We start from the raw sequence: 27,034 nt of genomic DNA, 5'->3' as shown, positions 1-27,034 counted from the left end.
GTCAGGAATTCGATAGAGTTTGCGGAAAAGAGTATACTTCCAGTCGACCTCGATTTCACTCGAGCGTTTCCTACGTTAGATCACTTTACATAGAATTTCTCATTTATTGAAACGATCCCATTATTGTGTAATCGCTTTATAGCGTGTCTTCCCTCGAGCATACCTCTTTCCTACGTTACAATCGCGATTGTTTAATCGGTGATGGGAGCCTCCTCCAGGACTCGCCCTGGTCCCCACCCCCGTCAGCCTACTTCCGAGCGATGCAGGGGCAGACGCGAACGATCGTTGCCGGATTTTGGTGCAGCTTCACTCGAAAACGGCGCCGGGATCAATCGTGCCGCCGCGAAATCGCGATTGCTGCGGCTCCAGCGGGCGCAGCCAGACTGAAACTGTTCCCGTGGCACGGATCGCGGTTACACAGACGGAATTCCTGGTTTTCGTCCTTGTTGTTACAGCCAATAGCGTCGAGAATTGCTCGAGGACAAGCTCGCACCCCAGAATGTCTTTATTAGGCCATATTTTTTTACTCCTCTCATTTTACGATCCTAGTTATCCAATTTTCTTTGGGTTAATTAACGTTCGCGAGATTTCTGGTCTTCTACTAGGAAATAATCGTGTCACTGTTATATAGTGGTCGACTTTTTCAGAGAAACACGTGCACAAGGGATTAGAGTAGGAGAATTATGAAAGAGAACATTTATTTCTCGAGGCTCTTGTCGCAATTAGTCGCTTAACGAGCTAGAAACGCTGGTTCCTGTTGTATTTAGCGGTAAACGACGAGGGGGGAGTTGTAGTACGGAAAACGTACGAGGCGCCAGGTGTTGCGAGCCGATCCGCTCGTACAACACCTGCCTCGCGGGAGGTACACCCATGGAATTCATATAAATTACGAATTCCTGAAAAACGGGATCCCCCTCGTACCAATAAACAGGCTCACCGTCGTGCAAACACACAGGCGCAGTGCACAAAATATAATCGAGACTTTACATTGTTTGTTTTAAGTACAAGAAGAAGATACGCGCGTTAGAGAGCCGCGACAGCAGCGTTTCGAAGTTAAGTATTTCTAAACCTAACCTCACTCTCTCTTCCCCTCTCTAACTTCCCTGCTCGCAAACAAGAATTAATTACTCCAGTCGAAATCAAACGAATGTCCCCAGCATCTGCCCAGCGAAACAAGATAAATATGGCTATTTTAAGGAACCCAGTCCTAAGGAAGAAAGGAAGCAGCTTAAAGTAGACTGAAAACACTGCGACGAGAAGCGTGTTCAATTTATCGAACGCGTACAAGAGGAGAGGATACCCTCGAGAGTCTAAGCAAAAATCGTGGAAAGTCGAAGAAAGTTGGTTCGAGCGAGAGAAGAAGGTTTGGCCAAAAATAATGCCTCCCCCTAATTTATTCGTTGCGAGCGTCACCGCTGCTGTCTCTCGATCGCCGTCGCGGTGCCGAAAGGCCGTCGCTCGGGGACTGGAACCGACACGACCGCGACAAAAGTGAGGAACGTGGTATGCCTGCGAACGCGGCGGAAGGCAAATTGAAGTAGGTCATAGCTTTCAGGCGCTCTCTGCCTCGGTACGGAATAAATCCTCACCTTCATCCCTCTCGAGTAGCGCGCGGCGGTAATCCCACGGGCGCGCACACGGCAGAAACGGGGCTTGAATTCATTATTTCCCGTTTCCACGGCCCCCGTAATTGCATTCGCTTTCGTTCGACCGTATATTCGCCTGGCAGGCCTGCATCTTTCTTACGATCTCCCTCCATTTGTCACGCGCACGCCGCTTCAGGGGTGACATTACCAATTTTGTTCCATCGACAGTGCCCTCGACGCGTCTGGCCAAGACTACTTCTCGAGCGTCCAATCATCCGTGCGGTAAACAGAACCTTCGAGCATCTTCTAAGCGGCGATTGGATTACTCTGGACGAATCTCCCTGGGCAGAAGTGATTCCTCTAACAATCGCGACAATCTGGCGTCCCTTCGCGGACATTTTTCCCAGTGGCGAACGACTGCTGTTCACAATACGCGACAACGATGCTGTCCTCGCCAGAACAGCCTCTCTGACCTTGATAGTAAGAGGACGCGATGGAAAATTGTGGTTGACGAGGGATCCCACCATTTACTTGGGGGATTCTGTCGATTCAACCGCTATGTTTTTTTTTTTTTTTCATTCTTTTGCCTTCTCTGGTGCTCTAGGGTCGCTCGAAAATCCTTCGCGTCTATTATCCTGATAAGGATCGTCCGTGATGAGCGGAGGTCGCCGTTGAAACGGGATCGTCGATCCCCCAGGGTGATCTCTGTGTGCTCGCGCCAATTATGCCAGTCTTGAAGCAGTTGGAACGACTTGTGGAGTCCTTTTCCTCGTAATAAGGGAGAACAGGACGAATGTCAAGGCTGTCGAGGTTAGCGAATATTCGTACGGTTTGATTGAGCCGCTTGTACGGCGGTATTACTTGACGAGGTGGAAACGGTTGTTCGAACTTTCGCGAGGTCAACTTCGTCTCGCGACGAACGAGAGATTTCCTTTTATGAGATGTTTCCTTGGTTATAAATTTATTTTTTCGTTCCAAGGGGGTTGCTTCGAGTCTGGGGAATTTTTCCTACGAAGACGCAGCAAAATGTTCGCTTCCATCCTGAATTTCGGTTATTCGATCCTCCTGCATCGTCGCGCTGTGGAAACGTCCCAGAAATTCGTCTCACGAAGACACTTCAGACGAGACGAACCGTCCTTGATGCGACGCGACGAAGACATTCGCACGTTCGAAGGCACGAGAAAAACGGCGGCAAGCATCGATCGTCGTGTGTCGTCTGGGCGAGCATTGTTTAACCGTGCGTCTCGATGAAAATTGGTGGAAATATACATAGGAATAGTCCTCGAGAGGACTATTTTAAGCTGGAACCTAGACATCGATTCGAGCGTCGGTATCTCAGAACCATAGAAATTAATCCAACGATAGAACCACGAAGGGATCCTCGCTTTCAATGAACTTAATTTTAGAACAGTCTCTACGCGAAATTGAAGCATCGCAAAAGTAATAATAGGCGTCAGAGGGTGGTTGAATATCTCCCAAGTTCCTCGAACCTCCAATTATTTCGAACAACACATTTTTCGCCGCGCCAGAAAGAGAATCCTCTGTCGTCGAAGACCGTTCATTGTCGTCGAGGAACGACGAGAGGAGGAAGAGAAAAAAAAAAGATAAAAAAGAAGGAAGACCGTAAAGAGGGGACAGAAAGGGGGAGAGAGAGTCGCGATGGATCTGTTTATTGCCGGTCGGGGATAAAAAATCGCGGTGCGCTCGGTGTGTGGCGCGTGGTCTCGCGACGACGAGGAACGGTGGTAATGTCAACGGCTCTCGTATCAGCGAGAGGGCCACTCGCGTCCTCCTCCACCGTCTTCTTCCTTTCAGCCTCCTCTTCAAGGCTTCTCCTCTCTATTCGCGAAAGATGCAATCAATTATGACGACTTTACAATTCCCTCCTTGTCGTTCGCGTCGTCGGCCACTTGCCTCGTTCCACTCGCCCCCTCCCTGTCTCCATCCCACGATCGTCTCGCCTATTTAAATTTCGCGCGCGCGGGATACTGACGGGACCCTTCGACGATCGTTATCGACGCTACTAAAACTCGAAGCTGGTTATTATAACTTCCAATCCCTTTAGATTACGTCCGTTGCGCGTCGATTTAATATTTCAGATGCTTTCGCACGATAATTGAGAGTTTTAATTAATTCTAAAATATCGTGAGGCGATTAGAGAGTGTGCAGTGTAAAATAATTTCTGTATCACGATGAGAAAGAAGGAAACCAGAGGTGGGTGGTCCGTATTTACGTGAATACGAGACAGCTAGAGACACCGTATTTTTAAAGCGAGCGAAGCGGTAGCCTTCCGCTAGTAGCGCAGCAATTTTTAAGCGGCGCGTTTACCGGCGCCGTCTCAACGAGCGTAGGCGAGGGTTTAGAATTTATTCGCGCTGAACCGGCTCGCGTCTGCTCGGCGTCTGCAGTCGCGTCTCGCTCGTAAAATCATCGGCTGCTCGCAGAATTGGCCGCTCGGGACGATTACGCGCTTTTTTTACGGCGCCCCGGGACTTTCACGCCGTCTCGCGTCAAGTAGCCACGCTCTAACGACGGATCTACGGGGCGCTGCCATCGGTGACACAGTTCCACCGCCACGAACGATCCCGTTCCTACGATAAAACCGACAGATTAACGAGGAACCACCCCAAATAATTCGCGAGAATCACCAGAATCCTCTGCAGAGGGTATTTTTCACTCCTCCGCCTTCTATCCCCGATACAAAGGACGAGAACGTTGAATATCTGTCTCAGACAGAGACAAAGACGCGCTATAACCGGTGGAGCAATTTCCATCGCCATTATTTTTGTCGCGTCTAGAGACGCATAGTAACCGCGTTCGAAATCACGTTTCGCGGCTTTATCGCGAGGTAACGTCGAGTATGACTCGAAGGATCGACTGTTCTCCGGGCTGTCGACCCTTTACGACGGAAACGGTGGAAACAGAGGGATGCTCGAGCGCAGTTAGGTCGAAGAAGACATCGAAGACGCGCGACGGCGGTTGGTACCGCGTGGGGGGGTGTATACGTGCGTGTAACATAGTGGTCTATCAATTTCGCGGGCCTGGACGTTTACGAGGAGATCGTAAAAGCGACGTAATAGGTGCATACGGTTTGTAGAGGCCCGAGGGTGGCCAGGAAATTCGATCGAGCGCGAAGAAGTGTTTTACGTAAGTCGAGGTCCTTCGATCCGCCCTCCGCGTTGCGGTGTCCGCTGCGATATGACACGATACTCGACACAACTCCAGGAACGCATCCTTCCATCGACTTTTTTCTTCAACAACTGTGGAATAGATTGTTCGCGTTATTTCATGTTCGTGAATTTTCCAATAGTAGATTCAAGATTTAGTGGATTACACCCAGTTGAGAGTTACGGCGGTATGGAGTACGGAGTTATCGCGAGAATTTTTGGAGAACGTCCAAAAAGTTGGCCAATCGTGTCCGTTCGGTAATTGAGGTCCGTTTCTCGTTGTACCAGCCATTTCTTTTCGAAATGAGCGTTATTTTTACACTTCCTTCGGTTCGTTGGTTAGTTTCCACTGTCTCTCTCTCTCTTTCTCTCTCTCTCTCTCTCTCTCTCTTGTGACACGAGGACATTTAACATTTCAAATACCCCTCTGGATTTCATTTCTGCGTGGCTCGAATCCGCGCCCGCCACCCTTCCGGCTTTTTCTCGAATTGCATCGGAACGGGGGCAGGCAAACAAAGGAGAGAACGGTGGCATAATTCCGCCATATATTCCTCGCCACTTTATATTCATCACCCGTGCTCCGTACGGAGGCGAGGATATCGGAATCGTTATAACCGCCGCGGTGCCGCGCGTTCAATTGAAACGGCCCGGCGAGAGTAAGAGTAAAACGAGAGTGGCGGATGCAAATTGAAAAATACCCCCGGTACACAGTTTCCAGCGGGTGTAAATTCACCGCTGGCACGTATTTACGAGCGGGGATCCGATGGTGTTGAATCTGAGACTGAGAAACGTCGCGTCGGTTCTCATAGCGGAGAGCCTGCAATTGAACCAGCAGCCAATCGGTCCCTGAAGCGTTCCGCCATCGCGATCACGTCCCGTACTCGCGACCGTGTAATTATAACGTCTCGATCATTTGTAAATTATTATTAACCAGAAATGATTCCCCCCTCCCCCCTTATCTAGTGGGTCGTTGCGTGCGCGCAACGATCACCTTGAAACGGTGCTGGCCAGGCTGCGAAACAACGTGTTCTCAGAAATAATATTTCAAAGAACCGTCGCAGGGTTACCAGGTCTATAACCGGCATACTTTATTAGCCTAGCTGGAAGCCCACGTGGGCTGAAATAGTACTAGTCCCGGATTTTTCCTATCCCCGATGCGGAACGACCGTGCCAGAAGTCGAATATTATACGGTTCACCAGGCGTTTTCGCGCAAAATGTTCTCGGCTACGATCGAGATTTCCGGTAACAGGATGATACCATAACTCATATCCCTCGAAGCCAGCGGCGAGCGACCTCCTATAAAGTCGGTTACCTACGAGAAAACGGTCTCTAGAAACGTTGTTAGGAGATTAGAAACGTGTCCTGCGCGGGCTCTTGTTCTCGTTGCCTGGCAATGGACGCGCGAGTTTGAGGACAGCCAGACGAGGGACAATAAGGAACTGCGAGCTGATGCGAAACGCGATGGAATGCAAGTTAACAGAGTAATTCGAAGGGGGCGAGCGATCGAGGCGCCTCCAAGCGGGCGCAGCGAACCCACGGGACCATTAATTCTCGCAGCTTTTCTGCCCTGTATTTATTGCGACAGTGAGGAGACGGGAAGAAACGAAAAACAAGTTCAGGAAGTGATTCATAGCGATTCTCGAATTGTCCTCCGGTTTTCTGGCTATTCTTACCACGGCTGTCAGCTAGAATACCTCACAGTCTCGCCTCTTCTCATATTTCCACCAATTTTTCCACCTCCAGACTAGAGAAACACAATCGACTGTTTGATCTTCTGTGTCATAGATTCACTGGATGTCTGAACCTCGAAAATCAAGATGAAATCCTACCTCGTAACGTTCGAAGAACAGGGGATCTAGAAATCCTAGGAAAAAATCCAATGGGAGCTTCGAATACGACCAACGTCGGTTCTATGGATCTCCACGATGAAGCAGAGTAAATCGAATGCAGCGCAAGATGGAAACGCCGTTTCGCGAAGAACGAAAGCTCGTCGAAGATTGGAGCCGCGAAGCTGGCCACTTTTCAAGAGACATCCGGCCACCTGCGGAGCCTCATCGCGAGCGTGAGCTTCCGAGGGCAAGAAGAAGGGGCGTCGAGGGTCTTCTGCTCTCGAGAACGACCACGCGTATGGATGGTGTCGAGAGCAATCTCGATGGATAATTTATTAGAACGTTTCTTCAGCAGCGCAGTTTTACAAGTGTTAATGATTCAACTGCCACTTAAGACTGATTAACCCCTTCAGCCTTAGGACTTAAAAAAACGAAGAAAATCGAGAACAGGAGTCGATCACTTTGTAACGGCTCGTGTATCTCTTACGGCTCGAGTAGTTTATGGCTTAGAAAGTGAAAGTGTCGCGCGACCGTTCGAAAGGGAAACCAGCTTTTGGTAAAGAAGAAACGCTGCGATGGAAAACATTCCATGTGCTGGATTATTTATACAGAACGGCCTCGTCTCGATGAAAGGTGTCGCCGCTTCTCTTCTTCCTCGACGGAGAGAGGCGAGAGGTGGCGTTCCTCGATCTCCTTCGACGGAACGCTCCACGGAAATTCGCTAATTATAGATCGGCTAGCGGCGAGGTGAACGCGTTGTGCCGTCGACGGCCGCGACAACCACTCGCTTGGACTTGAACCAATCCTGACCTTCCCTGCTGCGTCGTGTCGACCTAGAAAATTGCGTGCGTCGTATTCGTCGCAGCGTGACGAACGCGAGCCACGTACGTATAGACCGCCGCGTCCCGACGAGCACCGCCACCGGAAGTACCAGAGACGGCCTCGCGTTCTAACCTAACTTCTCTCTAATCATACCTCGCGTCGATCGTTCGCCAATTAATTCTCGTTACCACGAAACAACCAGGCGACGAATAACAGGCACTCTTCCGCGTTCAAAGAAGAATATCGTACGCTAATGTCATCAAAATGCCTCATCTAGTTCTGTAAGCGAACCTTTATACTATTTTATTTCAGATCGATCGATTGTAGGTAGTATATTTTAACCGAGGCATAATCACGGATTGCACAGGAGGATTTGAAATTTAAAGCACAATGAAATGACGGAAAGCGGTTCGATAGTCATGTTCTCGAATATGATAAACGAGGAGTGAGTAATAATACGTGCATTGGGGACCGTTTGCATATCGCGCGTGTGTGCGAGCGGTTCGTGAAAATAGCCCGCGGATAGAGGAGGTTTATCTGTGTGGGTATGCAAATTCGCCCACCCTCATCTGTAGCGACATGACGGTACACGGATAAAACTTGGTGAAGGAAAAAATTACGCGTACGCGGGAGGAGGGGGGGTTATCGGTGCGTCGTGCCGTTTCCGTTTCTCATCTTTCTCACGTTCGATTTTATGCAATCACGTTCCAGTTCCAATAGCCGCGTGTCTTTCCGAGTCGAACGACTTATACGTCACGCTTGCATAATGCATCGATCGCGTGATGAACGTAAATACGCGTAGAAGCGCGTCCGATACGTTTCTTGGCTCGTATCAGACTGGAAACGCGTTCGCGGTTGTCGTGGATTCGAATTTTTAATTGGAACAAAAATCACTGGAATCCTACCGGAAGAGCGTATTCATTTGTCCTGCTTTCCAAGCACCGCGTTGTTCACACGTTGCCCTGATGAACCGACAATGCACTGAATCAGAACTCGCATAATGAATGTGATGCAACTTTAATCGGCGCTTTCATTTGAAAACAAAGAGGAATCGTCTCATATTACGTTAACCTTGTAATTAGTAACAGGTGGATTAGAGTAGATAGCATTAGACTGTAGATCGATAATTATTGAGTACGCGAGTATTAGAACTGTCGAAACGACAAATCTATTGAATACAAAAAGAAGTACCGGTTATGTCGACGATCACGACCAAGGAAGCAATACCCTTTCATCGACGAAAACCATCCGACCAAAGGTCTCTTAAAAGGTGTTCCAATTTCCTAGAAAATAGAATCTTCCATCAAAGGAGGAAGGTTTCTGCCGATAACGGTTCAATTTCCGCGTGCGTTACCGATCGAGCGTCCCCCCATGGAAATGAATTTCCGTCGAGCCGATTTGGAGATCGTCCAGGAGCGCTCGCGGTGTTTTTTTTTGCCAGAGAAAAGGAGAATTGGGTTGGAACGAGGGCAGGCAGGCGGGTACTCGTGAAATTTCCAAGGCTCGTCGCTGCTCGACGACCGTGACCTTACCGAACGCGTGTGGGCCTGACGGAGTGTCGGAGGCGCAACGGGGCAGGGCGAGCGTCGAAACGAGCCTCAATTGGGGAAGATGCGTGCCGCTAATTAGCGGCAATTGTGAACGACGAGCGGGCATTAATATTCGGGAGCATCGATATCCCCGTGACCCGTTCGAATCGGTCGTTCCTCGAGGCCCATCGATCGTAATTTTGACGACCCTCGCGGAACCAATGATCGTTGTGGTTCGTGGAATCCTAACCTTTGTTTGACAGTTGTCGTGACTTTTTCCACGCACGCCTCGCAATTAATTCTGTGAACGATAGCGATCCCAAAGTGGCTCTAACGATCGCGCGTGCGACGCCAGTACGAACTACAGAAGTTGCTGTTTGAATTGAAGAAGCGTAAGTCTGCTGATGGAACTTAATAGCAAAAATGAAGGAAATTTAAGTAACCACAGTCGCAGCAATTCGACGAAGAATAGGGGGTGAAATAAGGCGAATAAACGTTTACTTTTCCCGATGGAAGGTTCGAGGGTGCGAACGATCTGGAGGAAAAACTAATTTCGATGGAAAGTAAGATAGACTGACGCTCTGGCGATACCGGAAATGGAATAAGGGACGAGAAGGGAGAACAAAGCCTCCGTGAAATGAAACCTCGCTGTTTGCACGAGATAAAGAGAGGCCAACCGAGGTTTGTCTGCCCAAAGGACTGGAGGAACGCCTGGGAAACGAGGCGGCGGAACAAAAGCGGACAACGAGTGCCAACTGAAACCCTCGATGACCACAGAAGAATCATGCACGTGAAAAATTCATAGTAAATCCACCAAAGTGTCTACCAATCATCCCTTAAACATCCATTTTCCATTAAAAACCTCACGAAAATACAACTCCTACTAAACGATTTCCATAAAAACCAACCCCCCAAAGAATATCCATAACACTTTCCACTCTTCCAAACAGTAGACACCCTGTAAAAACGTATTTACCCTTACAAAGGATACAAAAACGACTTTTAAACTCGATTTACCTCAATCTCAGTGTTCCTCGACCACCTTCGTCGAAGCCTTTAATTTAAAATTCGAAACCACCGCAGGCTGCTGGGCCAGCGATAAGAAAATTTCCTGAGGAAGGAGGGGTGGCTGCGCGGCTAGGAAAAAGAGAAAAACGAAAAGAGAGAGAGAGAAACGGTCGAGGTAAGAAAGCATTCGGGGTTTTAAGGGGATAGAGAGAAGCAAGATGGCAGGTGTGGGTGATTGGGGGCGATCGATGAACCCCCGAGAAAAAGCTGGGCTTGCGGCGGGGCCGTCGGGGCTGGCGGGGGCGTTGACGCGCGGCTCGAGGGGTGGGGAAAGGCGCACGCCACGAGGGTGCCACGAGGAGAACGGCGGATGTAAGGGGTGGTGGTAGGCCGGGGGCAGCAGGTCACTCGACTCTGGCTGCACCTCGCCTATGCGATTCCTTTCTGCTCGAATATTGTTAACCCCTCTCGCCAGAGGGCTAGATTCTTATCCCGCGTTAACTGACTTTCTTACGCGACATTGGCTGCTGGAATTGTGCTCGATGGTCGCTTGCGTGGGATCGAAAGAGGTCCGTGTACGAAGATTACAGGATGGGGCATTTGGAAAACGATTAGAGGGTTTTGTCGTTACTGTTGGCTTTGGAAGGTGGACTTAACGGCTGGTTACTTTCGCGTGCCAAAGTCGCGATAGATTGCGGCTGCTACGAAAAATCGATGCACCCCTGTGTTTTACTTGGAAGGGGATCGATCCGCGCGAAAGTCGAATGGAAGGTTGCAATCGTTTAATCATTCAACGCGTCGCGAGGTCTAACGTAAATCCTCTAACGAAGATCTCAATCCCAACGCCCACCGAATTAACGGTTCCTCTGATCGTTTACTGGCGATGAGACTGCTCTGGACGAACCCTGTTGGTCCTCGTTCGAACGATCAGAGACCATAAAGTAAGGGATCGAACGAGACCAACATGTGTGGTCCCAAGACGACCGTTCCACCGCTTAAACGGAGGGCTGAACTTTGGTGGTCCTCGAAAAATCAGCGAAGCGACGCACAATCGACCTTTGTCGTCGACCCGTGACCCGACGTATACATACGTCCTCGCCTGGATGTCATATTACTTATTGATATCGAAGGAATCCTGTGCCCGCGAAACGAGCGTGACGGGTCTCTCTTAAATGGAGGCAATATTGGCCAGTCGATTCGACGGAAGATCAAACGCGGCACGAGGACTGAACCAGGCCTCCACCCCACCCCTCAGCCCCCTTTACGCGTGTGTCGAATTCGAATTCCTCGTTGATGATGTCACACGTCGTTCTCCGTTCGGTTCTACATTGGCAATTTCGCCAGCCCGTGAGAACCACAGCGCGCGCCAATCAAGAAGACTCGACCACCCCTCTCAGAGGAAGACGTCTTGGTGGTCCTGCTTGGTATTGGAGTCGATCGTCGGCTCGATTTCAATCGCTTTGGAACCGCGACGAACGATTCGATCGGTTGACTCGATTAGACAGAGGTGTCCAAGGGATCGTTGGCTCTTAGTGTCTTCAAGGGGACAGCCAGTTGTCGTCCTCTTACTCGAGTATCGGGGTCAATTTAAAGAGGCTCGTGGATTGAACTTCATGCGAATCGTAAAAACGATCACTTTGGGACCCTGGCTGAACGATCTGGCTAGTTGACACGGATGAAACGGAGATACTGAGGAGTTGATGACACTTGCAGCCTTCGAGAGCTGCTCTGTCGCTCGAGGAATCGGTTTCAGGACTACCACGATAACACTTGGCATTTGGTTTTCATGGAATTCGATGAATAATGGATAGAAGATTTCATATGCGAGGTTTAGAAAGTAGAACAAGTTGAAATTCTGAAGCTTTCGAGTTCCAAAGGAAGAGTATAGTGCTCTTCGACCACGCCCCTTAAGAAAGCACATCGAGTCAGGATTCTCGAACGGAGGAGACTAATTGTCCCGGACTTACACGAGAATTTATACCCCCCTTGTATCCACGCTTCGTCCACTTGGACGAAACTTGGCTCGATGAGCTGGAAAAACTCTGGAGAGACGAAAAACTCATCGACTATGATAACAAACGATATAGCCAATAAGGCTGACGAGAGTCATCCAAGTTGGGGGATTTAGGTACCAGAAATTTATCGGTCGAACGATTCCCTTCCTGCCAGAAGCAGCAAAAGTAGGATTCTTCCTTGATCGTGACTCACGCTTGGTCAAGAGAATTTGCCTGTCGTCTGAATAAATTTCTTTGGAGCGACTCATCGTCCTGCGAGACGAGAAACTGCGGAACGAGCTCGCTCCTGATGGTCGTCGAGGTTAGGAAAATGGAGTAACGAGTTCCGAAGGATTATCTACGTAGATGGCGCCCTAGTTACGCTGATTCTTTCCCCGAGGAACGGAATTGTATAACGTAATCGGAAGGGCATTGACTTCGTCGAGCTTGCAAATCGCCTCTGAGCCAGCAAATCGACCGTGTGATATCACGTTCCTCGACCCGTGGCTCGGATACGCGAACGAGCTCGCCCTCGAAGGGATGAAACGGACGCGCAGAATCGATTTGCTCGCGTTAACCGCTGATGCAGCCGTCGAGGGGCAACCAATTCGAATTCCAATTGTCTGCACGCGTAACGAACGAATTTCGAGCCACGTCCAGTGGATATTCACCCTTTCGACAAATTTTTCCCTCCTTCTGAATTAATCTCGAGACTCTGCCAAGTCATTTCCAGGACATTAACGGCGGATAAAATATGTACCCAGGATGAATCGCGTCGATAGCAATTCAGAATCGTACGCGAAGTCACTATTACGCGGAAGGTCTCTAGGAATATTGAACAGGCTCGCACGATTCGTTACCCTCTCGCCATTAGTCTTAATTCTGTGTACACGAGCTGCATCCTACTCTCTTCGATTCGCAATCACCGTAGAGGTACGAAGGAGGCGGTTTTTCGCTATATCAGGGCTCGTCTCGTGTCAGGGGAAAGTGGCAGGTCACGCGAGCTGAACGGACATGCCGATTTCCCAGCCCAGAGAGATTCAACCCCGTCCTAATGGAAACCACAGCGTCATGGTGAATCGATACGCTTCTGCAGAAAATTCTGCCACTGTTTTCCGCGAGGAAATAAAATTACAATTTTTTTGATACTCTCGAAAGGAAAGTATTGAAATTGAGGGTTTAATAATCTTGAGTGACTCTCGTATAATTAGATTGGAACTGGATATTCTGGTAGAATCGCGTTTCACAGCGAGAGAGACACCGCGACGATTCGTTGGGTATTCTGAAATAAAAAAAATGACCTTAATCGCGAACGTACGAGAGGATAGAGGGGATCTCCTCGTCATTTTTTTGGCCTCCATTTGAACGGCGCCGCGCGCGCGGCGGAATTATAAATGTACGTGTTTTCGCGTTCGCTAAGTGCATTAGAGTCCGCGCGCAAATAGAAGAAAAAGGGGGCGAGCCGGACGGATACACGTTCAGTTGAAAGCTCGTCGCTCGTTACACAACCCTTGCTCGACAAACAGCCGCGTTATTGCCGCCCCTCGCGGTGATGTAACTTCGTCGCGATCGAAACGCGTCTCCCGCGGCGCCTTTGTGCGACGCATAGAAAAGCGCGATCGAAATCAATTCGACGATGAACACTTCAAAAAGAAAAATACGAAACACCCCTTTGCGAGAGGCGATCGCGCGAATCTGCTTCGACCAAACTGCTCGCGTGGCTAAGGGTGCTTACCGATTTACCAACGAACCTGACAAAAATCTCTGTGAACGTTAAAATGATCATTTAGAGGCACGTCAATTACCAAAGAAACCCAGCAATGTTTCTAATCTAAATTCAGTTGAGCACAAAATCTTCGATCAGACGAAATTTCGTATTTGTGTGACGCTATATGTGTCTTAAAAGGTCCACATACACATCTGACGATGTTGAAACCAAATTGCCCTTCCACGCAACGCTATAGTCCCTCCAGGATCCCCAACGAACAAACAATAACTCAGACGCAGCAGAGGAACGCCACCCCCAAACGCGTTCCTCTCGCAGTTTCCCTCGACTGAGCCAGGTTCCCCGTTAAGGCGTGGCAATTTTCCATTCACCCAGGAAGCAGGTGGAACGAGGCGACCAGAGCAGCAGGGGGAGAGATCTCGTTTTTCAATTGTGCCGCGCGATAATCGAGAGGAAGAACGCGCTCGAGCGAGTCTCCGCTCGCGGTAATCCCGGAGGGTTCAACCGAGGAGACGAGCAACGGGCGCGATATTAGCAACCGGGGGTTGAAGCAAAGCGTAAGAAACGTAACCGCCTAGCAAAGTCAACGCCCTGGCAAGCTCGATGCTCTGTGTGTATTATGCAACCCTCCCAGCACGGCTAGTCGCCCCCCTCCTCCTCCTCCTTTACCATCAGGCGGGCAGCTTTAGCTGCGACGCGATCGCGTGGCCAACCCACTAATCCCAGACCGACACGAAATTCCTGGAAAAATATTCCATCGTGGGTTATCGTCGTTTCTCTCTTTCTCTCTTCCTTCTTCGTTCTTTACGAGCTCTCTTCTTTTTTTCTCTCTCTCTCTCTCTCTCTCTCTCTCTCTCTCTCTCTCTCTCTCTTGACCCGTGGATACCTTTCGCCGTTAAGTCCACCGCGCGAGGTAAAGTAGAATAACGTGTAATCTGTAGCAGCCATGGTTTCTCGGTTCGAAAGTCCGCCAACCCTACGTGCGAACGAGATACGCGAGTGGAACACATGGTCCCAACGCGAACAACCCACCTTCATCCCCCTGGAAGGACCCCCTGTGACCGTCCAAAGCGCTACGACAAATCCTACTGGTTCACCCTTAATTTCTCACTGGTGACACCATAAATCTTTGCACTGCGAGGGATCGCGTACGGGCTCTCGTTTAATTACCCGCGGTCTTGCTACGAAAGGATCGCTCTTTCCACCCTAGATGTCGTTGCTTATCGAACAGCGTATGGTATTTCTCGATCATAATTAGTCAGTGATTCACGCGGCGAGGCCTTGAACCTCTACGCGCAACACGCCATCATTAATTAAATGACACAGTGCGTGAGGGTCGAAAGTGCATGGAAGAGGTATTGCTCGAAAAAGTTGATGGACGCACGCAATAACAGTCGAGCAAATCTTAATTCGGTTTTGCGCGGTTCATTGGTTGATGTTGCGAGTGACCAAGATGGTGGTCTAACGTGAATGTCACTGGAATCGCAATCTTGCGAGTTGATCGAAAAAAAGCCTGATGGTTTATGGGAAGGCGTGGACACCTGCGAACCCACGAAAATCATCGGGGAAAAAAGACAATCGTGGGTCTCGTTGATGTGTGAGAGTGTTTATGGTGGCTGTGGAGGTGGCACGACCGGTATATGACAGCTGCTGTCACGGCTGGTGCTCTGACCATGTGCTCGCCGCTCTACGCGCCCCCATTTGCCACGATAATGCAGTCAGCCTCGATTGCGCTGAAATTCTCGACGGTTCGAGTGTCACGCTCATCGATTTTTTAAGTAGATTCGTTCTATCGGTCAACGATTTGCCGGCAGGTCATAACGGGAGGCTCTTTGGATCGTATGAAATTTCAACGCGTACATTTTTCATCGAACGAGGACCAATAAAACGCTCTGACTATTTTTTTTTTTTTATACAAGCATCAGTTTTTGAGTCACGAAAACGAAAAGAGAATTCTGTACAACGTTGCTCGTGAATTACGAAACGAACGCGAAGGTCAACTGAAAATTCCTCGAATATGCACCGAATTCGATTGTCTCGTCAGCGATGCCGGCTGCGTTTCCATTTCGAGGTCACGTGAACCTACGAGATTCGGCTGCTGAATTTGGGTCACTGTCTTTTGTACAGACGGAAAGGGTTGCCCTTTATTATTTCGAAACCAGTTCAGGGAGGGGTCGGAGGGTGGAGGCTAGAGCGACGCGACAATAGAAGAAGAATCGTATCCCTTTCGAATGGAGTGAAAACCGCGATGACAGGTACGATAATACCTCTTTCAGAGAAAGTGGTGTGTACCCCCCGCTTCAGCCACTGTTCCACCCGCGAGGAGGTCTCATCTCGTGGGTTCATTTTTTCGCGACAGTTTAACGAGCTGACCGTAACTTGTTACATCGATCTTCGAATACTTTTGCCACGTGGTGCGTACACGCCCCACACTTTACTATCGAACGATAGTTTTACCTTTTTCGCGTGTACTTCACAATTTTTACAATAGTGCGAGGATCATAATTATTAAGACAGGGTTGTAAAGTTTAAGACGCGTAATTTTCATTTCTGAGGAATCTTAAGAGGCTTGAATGTTCCTACAGTGACGTAGAATGTATCTAGAACCGCTGACAAATCGTTGAAAGTTAAGCCCAAGCCGATCTGTCGCAATTTGAAGTGACGCTTGCTGACACGATGACTGGAACGAATTACCGTCACGATTCTACAACGAAAATTCGTTCATCCAGTGTAACTCGTCTGTGATTCAACTTCTACGTCCATCGAGACTTTTCAGTCGACTCATAAATTGTGAACAGGAAAGAGTATAGATTTTTAGCGTGTAATTAGTGGTCGTGACGTGGAATAAATGTCTGGACGGGATACACGAGAAAATTCGTTTCCAGAGGGTATTGAGGGAAATTCTGAGATCATAGCGTGGGAAGGTTGCGTGCCTCGTTGCACTTAACGCGTGGCTGTGCGCGCGCGAGGGGCTCTAGAGAGGATGAAGAAGCACAGAGCAACCCCCAAAAACGAAACGATATTTCACGAGCCGCCAGAACCAACGCCACCATTACTCCATTCCATTTACAGATACCCAACCAACGTTTCCTCCTCTCCAACGATTACACTCGACAGCTGAAAGAAAGCTTGGTTAACGCGAATCGTTGTTGAACAACCCTGCGTGGACCATGCAATTATCCTGCAGCACGAGACTCGCGACGCGCCTGCAGATTGGGATAGGTTCAGGCGACGCCAGCGATTTTTGCCGACGTTTACGTAGAATTAAGCCTTATTCACACTTGGCGGTCGTAACTAACCGTGCCTATTATTGCCGGATGAATTATGCGCGTCCAAAGATTTACTCGCGCGACAGACGGAAGCGTACAATGATCACACTGTGAATACACGAAACCCATTACAATAAACCGGTCCCTGGCGGACGGTGTCTGGCGCCTGGCCTGACAAAGCCAGCCCTTAAGCGTGTCGCGAAAACTTCAAGAACAAGGAACATTTGTCGACCGCCAGAGACACTTAATGACCGTTTCGTGATCGCGATCCAGTTAGCCCGTCGATATATTGTTGGCGATCGTTGAGAAAGGATTTATCTGCTTGTTTCGTTAGTGCCTGCTAGGCCTGTGGTAGCTACTTAGCCGCCTCTCCTCCTCACCTCCAAAAGATTGATGTTTAACGGTGCGAGGTCACAATTATTGGGTTTACTGCTTCATGGTATAGCTCGCTACTTCAAATAGTACAGCGTTCTGTTCTTCTCGGTTTCGACTGGCTGAGAAGAGTTTAGAGGCAGTTTTTACTGTTGTAAAAAAAAATAGTAGTCCCCCCTCCCAAAGTATCGATATTTAACGGTGCGAGGTCACAATTACTGGGTTTACTGCTTTATGGTATAGCTCGCTACTTCAAATAGTACAGCGTTCTGTTCTTCTCGGTTTCGACTGGCTGAGAAGAGTTCAAAGATAATTTTTACTGATGTAAAAAAAAAATAAGTAGTCGCTCTCCCTTTCCACTCTCAAAGGATTGATGTTTAACTGTGCGAGGTTACAATTATTGAACTCACTGCTTTATGGTATAGCTCGCTACTTGAAATAGTACAGTGTTCTGTTCTTTTCGAGTTTGACTGGCTGAGAAGAGTTCAAAGATGATTTTTACTGTTGTAGAAAAAAACACAGAGGTATATCCGCGAGCACGCTGAATTTTGGCCGCGACAAACTTTCTGGGATGATGGATGCTAGGCAACTGCGGTGGAGGACCTCGAGAGCGAGAATTGAGAGCGCCAGAGTAAAATTTGCTTCGTTTTAATTCGAAGATAAACTGTTTATACGTATCAGAAATCGAGAGGATTACAATTTTTGGTATGGAATATTTGATTCGCAATTGTAATCGAAGCGAAACGATCGAGAGATAATTTTACTCGGATGGATAACTTGGAGCGACCTTGACAATCGAACATCTCGATTACTCTATTCCTCGCGGCGGAAACGCACTCGTTGCCAACTGTTCGCAGAAATCGCCCATTCACGACGGTTCATTCTAAACAATTTTACATAGACAGAAGACTCTGGTTTCCAAACATCGCGTTGTTTAATTCCTAACCTATATAGTATTTCTCAGAAGCCTCCTATAAATATCCAGGAGCGGTGTGATTTGTGCAGTTGGCAGCAAGTCGATCGCAAAGTTACGAAAAACTTGATCGAGAGCGAAATCGCTGAAGAACTTCGCCGAGAGTAATATTTTTCTTAACACGAACGAAGCAGAACGAAAATCTCTTCCATTAGCGTTGGAGAGTTAGCGCGATTAAAGAAAAAAATGTGACAATTACTTGTTAATTGCTGGCTCTTGACAAACACGCGTCCAAAACCGATACGTATCGATCCGTCGTCGAGAGGGAGGGATCTAATTTACGATAAAGTAAAATCGGGATACCGGGCTCGTGTCTCGCAAGATAGAGGGGGGGACCGTGATGGTCTCTGACTCACCCCTGGTAAGAAAGAATTACGAGCCCCGAATGTTCGACCTCTCATAGAAATCCCGTGTTTTTCTTAGAAGTCCACATTTACCAGAGTTTCAAGGGAGCTCGTGTAAGTAAGACCGCCTCGGAACCACGCTTCTAATCCCAACCGCTTCGATTGCGCAATGCTAATAGGAAACATGACGAATATGAAAGGAGAGCCATCTATTTATATTTAACTATAGCGTCTATCGAATTCGAACGTTTCTTTTTTTTTTTTTTTTTACCAAAAGACAGTTTCCTGCTTTCGAAAAGTTTCGATAGACTCTCTGTTGTCGATGAGAACCATGGTGCAATTCTTCGCGTTCGTTGTGAATCGAATCAGCAGCAAATAACGAGTCTGAGAAGCAAGTTTCCAGACGCGGCTCCAGAAAACTGTTAATGCATACACGAGTAACACATCCTCCAGGCGCTGGAGAGTTAACCCCCGCCCCAGCCTCGCGAACACTTCGCACGGTGTTGCTATCGATCAGAAGCCGTCCAGAAAATGATGCGTTACGTAAAACTTCTCTCCCAACATCCTCTCTATCTGTCTCCTCGCTTCGAGACGGTATAACTTTCGCGCGGTCGTCCAAACTTCTGCCACGCTCGAGGCGGACTCCCAGCGGATGGTATCGCGCCGTGGAACGAGCGAAAAAAGAAAATTGATCGAACCCAGGTGACGACGCCAGGGAGTTTGGTATATACGGCGCAGAAAATCTATTATATCCGTTTCCCGTCTATCTCGCGCGGTCGTTCAAAGAGAAGAGAGGGTGGGACCAGAGGTCCCCGCCGCTCCTCTCTGCGCGATATCTAAATTTAAGAAGTGGCACCACCGCCGTCTCCTTCGATACGATTCGTCCCTGCGGGCCTGGCGTTCCACGCGCGTTTCCTTGTAAATCGTGGAAAACACGGCCGACAGAGAGGGCCGCGCGCGAAGGGAGACGGACGAGGAGGAAGAGGAAGAGGACACGGGCCGATCGAGATGGAAATAGACGGGACGGCACCGCCGGGGGGAGTACGGGTAGCCGCGGAACGGCGGTGTGCCGATGGTGAGAGAGATATGAAGCTGGGAACGGTGGTATGCGAAAAAATACACTTCTTGGCACTTGGCTTCGGCAGACGACGAGATAAATAGCGCGCGTGGGTGCGGCTCGCCGATGTCTACGGGCCACACGCCACGTTTCCACCGGAACGACTCAGACCGACGAACACCGGCAATACGAAGGGGAGCATCGAGAGGGACAGGGAGGGGCGCGGCGCGAGGAGCGCACAGACGGGACACTTTTCACGGAAAATACCGTATTTCCACGCCTTCTGTCGCATTCTGGACCGAGACACAATGGCCCCTACGCGACCACGCGTGGGACACCTCTCTAAAGCATTCCCCAAAGATGGCCTTTCGGGGACCGTTCGTAATGGTTCAGCTTCTTGACGTGGGTATACGACCAGTCGGGCAGTCTGGGAAACGATACTTTTGGGGCGACGGAAGGAATTTTTGGTATAATTAGCGGGGTGTTTAATTCAGTTGCGTAGGCAGAGTTTGGGGCATTCGAGGGGATTATTTTTACCCTACTTGCTTTCAATTTCGAACCGTTGCCAGTGGGTGTATTAGTGAATGCGTTTTCGGGTTAGTTTAGTTGGAAGGGAGTTCGTTTTCTTGGTACTTTCCTGCAGTTTTTGCTGATCGTTTGAAAGCATCAAATATCTGGACTGATGGTTCTGGGTTTTAGGTTTGAGTACTAAATAATTGAACGATTAAATATACTCCGTTGGTCTGCAGGAGTTATTGTAGCAAGAGACCATAAAACGGACGCGACTCGTCCGTTGGGTCCACGAAAATCGCGGAAACTAAAGCAGGACCAATCTCGCGCAACAGTTTCCTCGACACCGGGTTTTGACGCAATGCGTCACATGGTTACTGTCACCACTCGCCACTTGCTCGTTCTCCGAAGAAAAAGTCGACCTAAAAAGCGCTGAATGCACACCTAACCTCCACTTCTCTTTGCCTTTTTCCTCTCTTTCTCCTTCTTCCTCTCCCTCTCTCTTTCTTAATTAATCTACCTTAATTTCCTCTGATCTTTTCGCAACGCACCAATGAATTAAGAGGAAAAAGAAAACGAGAAGAGGTGCGAGAAGAGATGAGGGATAGGAGGGGCGCGTAACGAGTCGCGAAACGGAACAGCATTTTAATAATACACGCGTATCTGCACGCTCAAGTGGACACGTTGCAGGCGCGAACACGCCATGAATATTTCTCTCATTTCCCTGACGGACAGCCCACCGCTGTTTACTTTTCGCGTTTCGATCAATCGGGCAATGTACCTCGCGGTTTTCGACACCCAGAACGGAAATTCGTGCGCGCATTCGACGACTCTTTTTAAATCTCTCGAACCTGCAATTTCCGTGGGAATCTTAAATTTGTATTTCCCAACACACGCATAGATCTATACAAAAGCTTCTAAGAGTAATCAGTTTTCACAGATTCGCGACTAAAGATCGATTATTCGCGAAAATTGAAAGGTTGTACTTAAACAAATTTTCCAAGCCAGTGCGCACATTCAAAAGTACTGAACTTAACGTTACAAATGGTTCTTCAATTATCATACTTTTGATTCAAATCAAAAGAGCAAGGTATATTCCCAATCACAGTACCCAACTCGCTCAACAGAGGATAGCGAAATTGAAAACCAACATCCTCCATTCCCTCTAACACACCCTTCGACTTGCGCCTCGTCTAAGAGTCGTAAAAACCCGAGAAGCTTACCTGGTGAGACGGCGAGTGCGAGGAAGGCAGCGGCAGTGGCGAGCAGCAGTATCCTAATCGCGTTTCCGCCGGTCCGTCTTCTGCCTGGCCTGGGGGCCGCGTGGCACCCGGCCCCGTGATGTCCATGGTCCCCGTTCGATTGCACATCGAGCACCACGTACGCCGGCTCCTCCACCCCCGAGCGTACCAGTTCCTCCTCGGCGTCAGCGTGGTCCGCGACGCCGCGCGTCGCGTCAACGCGCCTCCTACGTCCTGGTCGTGGTGATCGCGGCTGCTGAAGGTCGCTGGCACTGCAGCTGCTGCCGGCACGGTCGATTGCCGGGCCGTAATACATGGCCTGCAGGGGCGACCACTGCCGTGCCACCGGGTGCTGCGCTCGTCAGCGTGTCCACGTCGCAACGACGCCGTACGTAACCGGGACTGCGGCTTGGCGTGCACCAGCGGCGTCCTTACCTACGACACCCAGCAGCGATCTGAGGGATCCGCGGCTGCGAGGCATCACCACGACCTGGCCGAACCGACACCACCAGCACACCCGGCACCAACCACCAACTGGCGATCTTCTTGTCTCGTTTTCGTTGCTTCTCGTTTGCGAGGGATGATCTCAATGGGATCTTACTTTGGAGATTGGTTACGTTTTGGTTTATGTCGTCTTGGTTAGTTGTTTTTTTGTTCTTGATCGACGCTCTTGTCGCGTGTCAAGTTTCTTCGTGGATGCTTGGTTTTATGGATCTTGTATGGCGGATTGTTTCGTTGGTTTTATGGAATCAGATAGGCGGAATCATTTTGTCTGCTCGGTTCCTCTCGAGTTCGTTGATAAGAATGTTTGTCGCGCGAAAGGATGGATCGTGTGAGAAGGTTACGCGCAGTCACGAGACGGTGCACACCCCGACGGAACTCGACTCTGTGAAGAGGAGGCACCGCGTGCGCTACGGCACTCCTACGCGCGTCGACGTCGGAGGGAAGAAACCCTCTAAACGAAAGCGTACACGCTATATTACCGGCGACACGTCGCGGCTCTCGCGGTGTACGTGCACGAGTGTGCGGGTTGTTCGTGTAAGGGAGCAGCAAAAGGGTTCGTCGCACTCGTTGTTCCTTCTCGTGGTCGAACCCTTTCCTTTTTTTTCTCTCCTCTCTTCCTTTTACTCTCTCCCGTTACCAGTCTCCACGCGAATTCTCCTCGAACCTGGCCCTCGTCGCCAGTTTCTCTCGCACCACCGGAGGAAAAACGAAACGGCTGCCTTCCGGTACAGTTGTCTAATCGTAGTCACAGCACAGTGTCACCGATCGCACCGTGTCACAACTTCCTACTTCCTTATTATCCCCAGTGGCGAGAATCTCTCCTCTATTTCTTTCTACCTTTCTTCCTACGTCTCCTGTACCACGGCCGGCTCCACGTCTGAATCGTTACGCTCGATGTACAACGAGAGCGGCAGCAGCGGCGACCGGCTGCGGCTCGTCGTGTGTCCAGCGCGCCTGGACACTACCACCGTCCGGCAGGAAGTGTCGACTGCCACGAGGTGGACACCTCTGCGAGGCTCTGCCAGCGGCAGCAGCACCAGCGTCGACGACGGCGGCGGCAGTAGCAGCACCGGCGGTGCTGGTAGCAGTGGCGGTAGTAGCGGCACTCGCAGCTGCAGCTGGTGGTGCACCGGCGCATCCGGCTGCACCTTCTCGCGTTCGCGTCTACCAAAACGCAGTTTACTGTCCCCCGACCTCGCTGTTACTCGTGGTCCATGTATTCTCCACCGCCTCCGACGCCTCGTCGAGTACTCGTCACTTTTCTCTCCACGCGTACAGTGTGTATATCGAACCAGCGAGAGACAGAGGGAGAGAGAAAGAGAGATAGAGAGAGAGAGAGAGAGAGAGAGTGTGTGTGAAACAAGGGTTCGTCACCACCCCCCTGTTCGTTTTCCTTTACCACGGCGCTTTCTCTGATCCCGTTCGTTTTACTTCATATCTTGTCTACTTGGAACTTGTACGGGCGAAGTCCGTCCCAGACCGAGGGAGAAAAAAATAGAACGGCTTGATCCGTACCCACGGACTCGTCGACGTGTACTGAACCGCCCGACAACACGGGACCGTGTTTCCGCGTGCCGTGTCGTGCGGCAACGTCAGTGCCAGTAGAGAGCCAGTAGAGGCGGCCACTCTTAGGCAGGCGCTTAGGCACTCGAGGCTGGCAGCACCACGACGCGTGGTGGTCTCTGGTCGCGCGACTGCTTTAAGCGGCTCGGCTCTGCCCGTGGGGAGAGCTCGTGCGGCCCGCAACGCACATCGCACACGTAGGTGCTGCCGCGCAGGCGGGTTACTCGCGCGCGCGCCGCCTTGGATATGTCTCTCTTACGGTTGAAGCGGGCAGAGGACAGAGCGAGACGGCGATTCGATGGTAGGAGAAGACGCGACGACGACGCTGGCGGTGGTGGTGGTGTTGTAGTTCGAAGGCTACGAGCGTAAAGGCGAAAACGGCTCTGTCGGACGGACGAACGCTTTCGGGTAACAGCAGCAGCAGCAGCGCCGCGAGCCGCTCCGTCGGGACGCCCCCTCGATACCCCGCCGATGCCATCGGCCTGGCCCGAAATCGATGCCCCGCAACGCGACGTCTCGAACACCGCCACCACCCGTTGCCGACCTGTGCCATGAACGAAGCGCCGCTACCCCTACTTTCTTCCTTCGTTCTCTCGTCACTCCACCGCCGTCGCTCTTTCTCTCTTCGATTCTCGTAGGCTTGGTCGGCTCTTCTGTATCGTCTTATCGCCGTTTCTTTTCGTCCCCTTGGTTGTCGGCTGATACACAGTCTTCGTTTGGTTCACGGGGCTGGCTCGAGGCTCAGGGGTGGCGCGTAGGTGTGGTAGTAGCGGCAGTTCCGCACGGGGCCGCGTTTTTTTTTTTTTTTTTACGCGGATGAACGGATGATACGTATCCTCTTTTTTACAGCCGGCTGCATGAATGGTGTCCCATGAACGGCGGTGTCGGGTGACAACGATCGATCGGGGAAACTAATAGCCTGCATCGACGAGGGGATTGCGCAGAAATTGGCGATTTGTAAAAATTTGCTCGTTCGATGGGTAATTGGCTGTACAGGAGACTGCGAAACGTAGGTGGCTGCTGGAGAAATGGCGCTTTTCCTGCGTGCGTTCCTTTCGAGACAATTGTTCGACAGTCTTCGTCTTCGGTGTAACTGGTAATGTCCTTCCGTGTACTGTGCACTGGGGAGGTCACGTGACAAACGTGCAGAGCTGGAATTGATTGCGAATTTTATTGGCAGGTAAACAAACGAAGCATGTAGTTAGAGGGAGTTTATTACTGCAGGCTGCTATAATTCGCGGGCCGAAGTTATATGCAGCGCATAAAAATTTACTGCAACTTTTCGCTCGTTTCGCCCCACCGGTTTTGGCACACACGTAAGACCTCCTTTTATAGCGTGTATATTACAGAGCGGTATGTACGAACCTTGAACAAAAAGAGGACCGTATCCAAACGCGAAGCTGAACGCTCTAGACGAGACTCTAGCTCAGTGTCCGTTAACAATAACTCCGGACGAAGCGTCGAGTCCCATAAAAATAATCACCTTCGTCCATCGCGATCGTAGCGAAAATGGCGCGTCCATCTGACGCAACCGCGGCAAGATTATTGCATAATCCTGGACCTGAAGTTGGTTCAGCCCAAAAGGCGCGTCGTCCCACCTTCCTACGCGACGTCCTGCTCCAGAATCCGTTCGCTCTACATCGCACGACGTGAAAAAGAAAGGAAGGCGTTACCGTATAGCTTCCAGACGACGAGGCGAACCCCAGCCACCCGGAATGGGTACCAATAAGCCAGGGAGTCGCCAGCGTCACGAGCACCGTTTGTTCTCTCTCGTGGGATTTCCGTGGAAAGCGGGACACGCCGCGCGTTCCATCCTGAGTCGCCTTGGAGATGCTCCGAGCAGCCAGCCAGAGAGGAGTCAATAGACTCTACGTTGCGGCAGATGTACGTATCGATTTTGGAACGTTGATTCGCGCGTGTTCCAGAACGATACCGTTGCCCCCCGGCACGCGGGGTCGGGACGACGGGGGCGACGTTGCACGGCCGTCTAGGACACACGGGGCCATTTAAACGTTCCTCCTTCTGTGAGCGACGACGTCGACGTCGGCAGCAGGCATGCGGGACGAGACAGAGGGTTTCAGGAGCACCTGGAGACCGCTGGGTGGCCGGCATCGGCCTCGCCAGGTGGTTGCAACTTGTTGTTGCGGCACCCCGAGGTCCTCTCGATGCTACCCTTTGTACCTCCGCTTCTATGGTGTTGCAACACTCGCCTGGTTGACTTCGTGAACCGATGGTCTCTCTCGACGGCCTTTCTCTGTTAATTGCTACGACTCGTTGCTGGTAATTAGCGGTTGGATCATATTTAGAGTAGTGGCCATTGGATTCTCTTGTTGCGAGCGATTTGTCAGTGCCTCATCGTGATGCATCCCCTAGCACCACGCGCTGGAAAAAGAAAGTTCGTGGAAAGACACACGCAGCTGCCATCCATGGATCATTTACGGTGCCCGTTACCCTTGGCTGCGAGCTGATACGTCCTTCGGACAGGACCCCATTGTGCACGGTGAAAGGAATACGTGGACGATCTTCCGCAAAATAAAGGAGCCTCGGTGTGGTCACCCTTCGCGTGGCACGCGCCGCGATCCACCTTTCTGTTCCTCCTTTTTTCTTCTTTTTTTTTTCCGCCGCGCGGCCAGCCGTCGCCTTTCAGATCCCCGGGATAAGGAATCCTCCCCACTGTGAGCAGAGGGAACTCTTCAGAATGTTTCGGTTACTCGCCCCGCGATGCGGACGGTGGAGAGAGAAAGAGAGAGAGAGAGAGAGAGAGAGAGACAGAGAGAGTCCTACGGCGCTTTTGATGTTTTCGATTCTGCCCATGGCTAACAACTCGTCGCGGGCCCCATTCAGCTCTAAACTTTCTCCGGCGTCGGTGTTGCCAGGGTGCTGGCGTCGATTTGTCCAACGGAATTGGCTTCGTACTTAGCGGATAATGCAGATCAGGTAAATGGCCGTGCTAAGTGAAACGAGTGAGTTTATCGGATCTTTGGAGTCGATTCAAAATTTATTTACGGACCGTCTCACTTACCTGCATCGCTGATCTTCGCTAATGATCGTGATAGAATTCTCATTCGCATAGACAGGAAAAGGAGATATTCTTTTTTCTAATTGAGTAAACAAAAGGGACCCAGCGAGAGGGAAAAGAAACAATGCGTATATTATTCCACGAATGCACCCCACCGGTTTAAACACAGCGTCATATTTCGATATCGCTATTTCACCGGGGGCTGTTTTCCGAACCGCTGCCCTTGAGGATTTAAAGAAGCTGGGATAAATGGCACCCCGCGTTGCGCCTATTGCACAGCCCGGATCGCGACTCGAACATCGAGGATTGAACGCATAAAGGAAGACAAACAAGCGGGCTGCTCCCGGGGGAGCAGGTGAAAAAACTGCTGCCCCCAAGCCCGCGTTTGATCGTCGTAATTCGGTAACTGGCTCCCTGTGGGCCCTTTAAATTAGCCTCCCCGAGAGAAACAAAATATACAACAATTTTATTTCGCTTCCAACAAGAGAAAACCTCTAGAAATTAATCGCAAACAAACTTG

The 27,034-nt window shown here is 50.2% G+C and overlaps 1 protein-coding gene across 5 annotated transcripts in view; it reads right to left on the bottom strand.

Annotated features, from left to right (window-relative positions):
• LOC143429808 (protein kinase C-binding protein NELL1) overlaps positions 1–21,981 on the bottom strand; it is a 51,381-nt gene extending 29,400 nt beyond the window's left edge. For all 5 annotated transcript variants that reach the window (XM_076905599.1, XM_076905601.1, XM_076905602.1 and 2 more), the window contains exon 1: positions 21,411–21,981. In XM_076905599.1, coding sequence (XP_076761714.1) covers positions 21,411–21,744 — 334 coding nt within the window. In that variant the 5' untranslated portion in view covers positions 21,745–21,981. The remainder of the gene's footprint in view (positions 1–21,410) is intronic.
• Between the last annotated feature and the right edge of the window lie 5,053 nt (positions 21,982–27,034).

Source organism: Xylocopa sonorina, chromosome 12, assembly GCF_050948175.1.
Source record: "Xylocopa sonorina isolate GNS202 chromosome 12, iyXylSono1_principal, whole genome shotgun sequence".
NCBI classification, from domain to species: Eukaryota; Metazoa; Arthropoda; class Insecta; order Hymenoptera; family Apidae; genus Xylocopa; species Xylocopa sonorina.
Note: the sequence above shows the minus strand (reverse complement) of the source record. Positions and strands in the feature narration are given on the sequence as shown.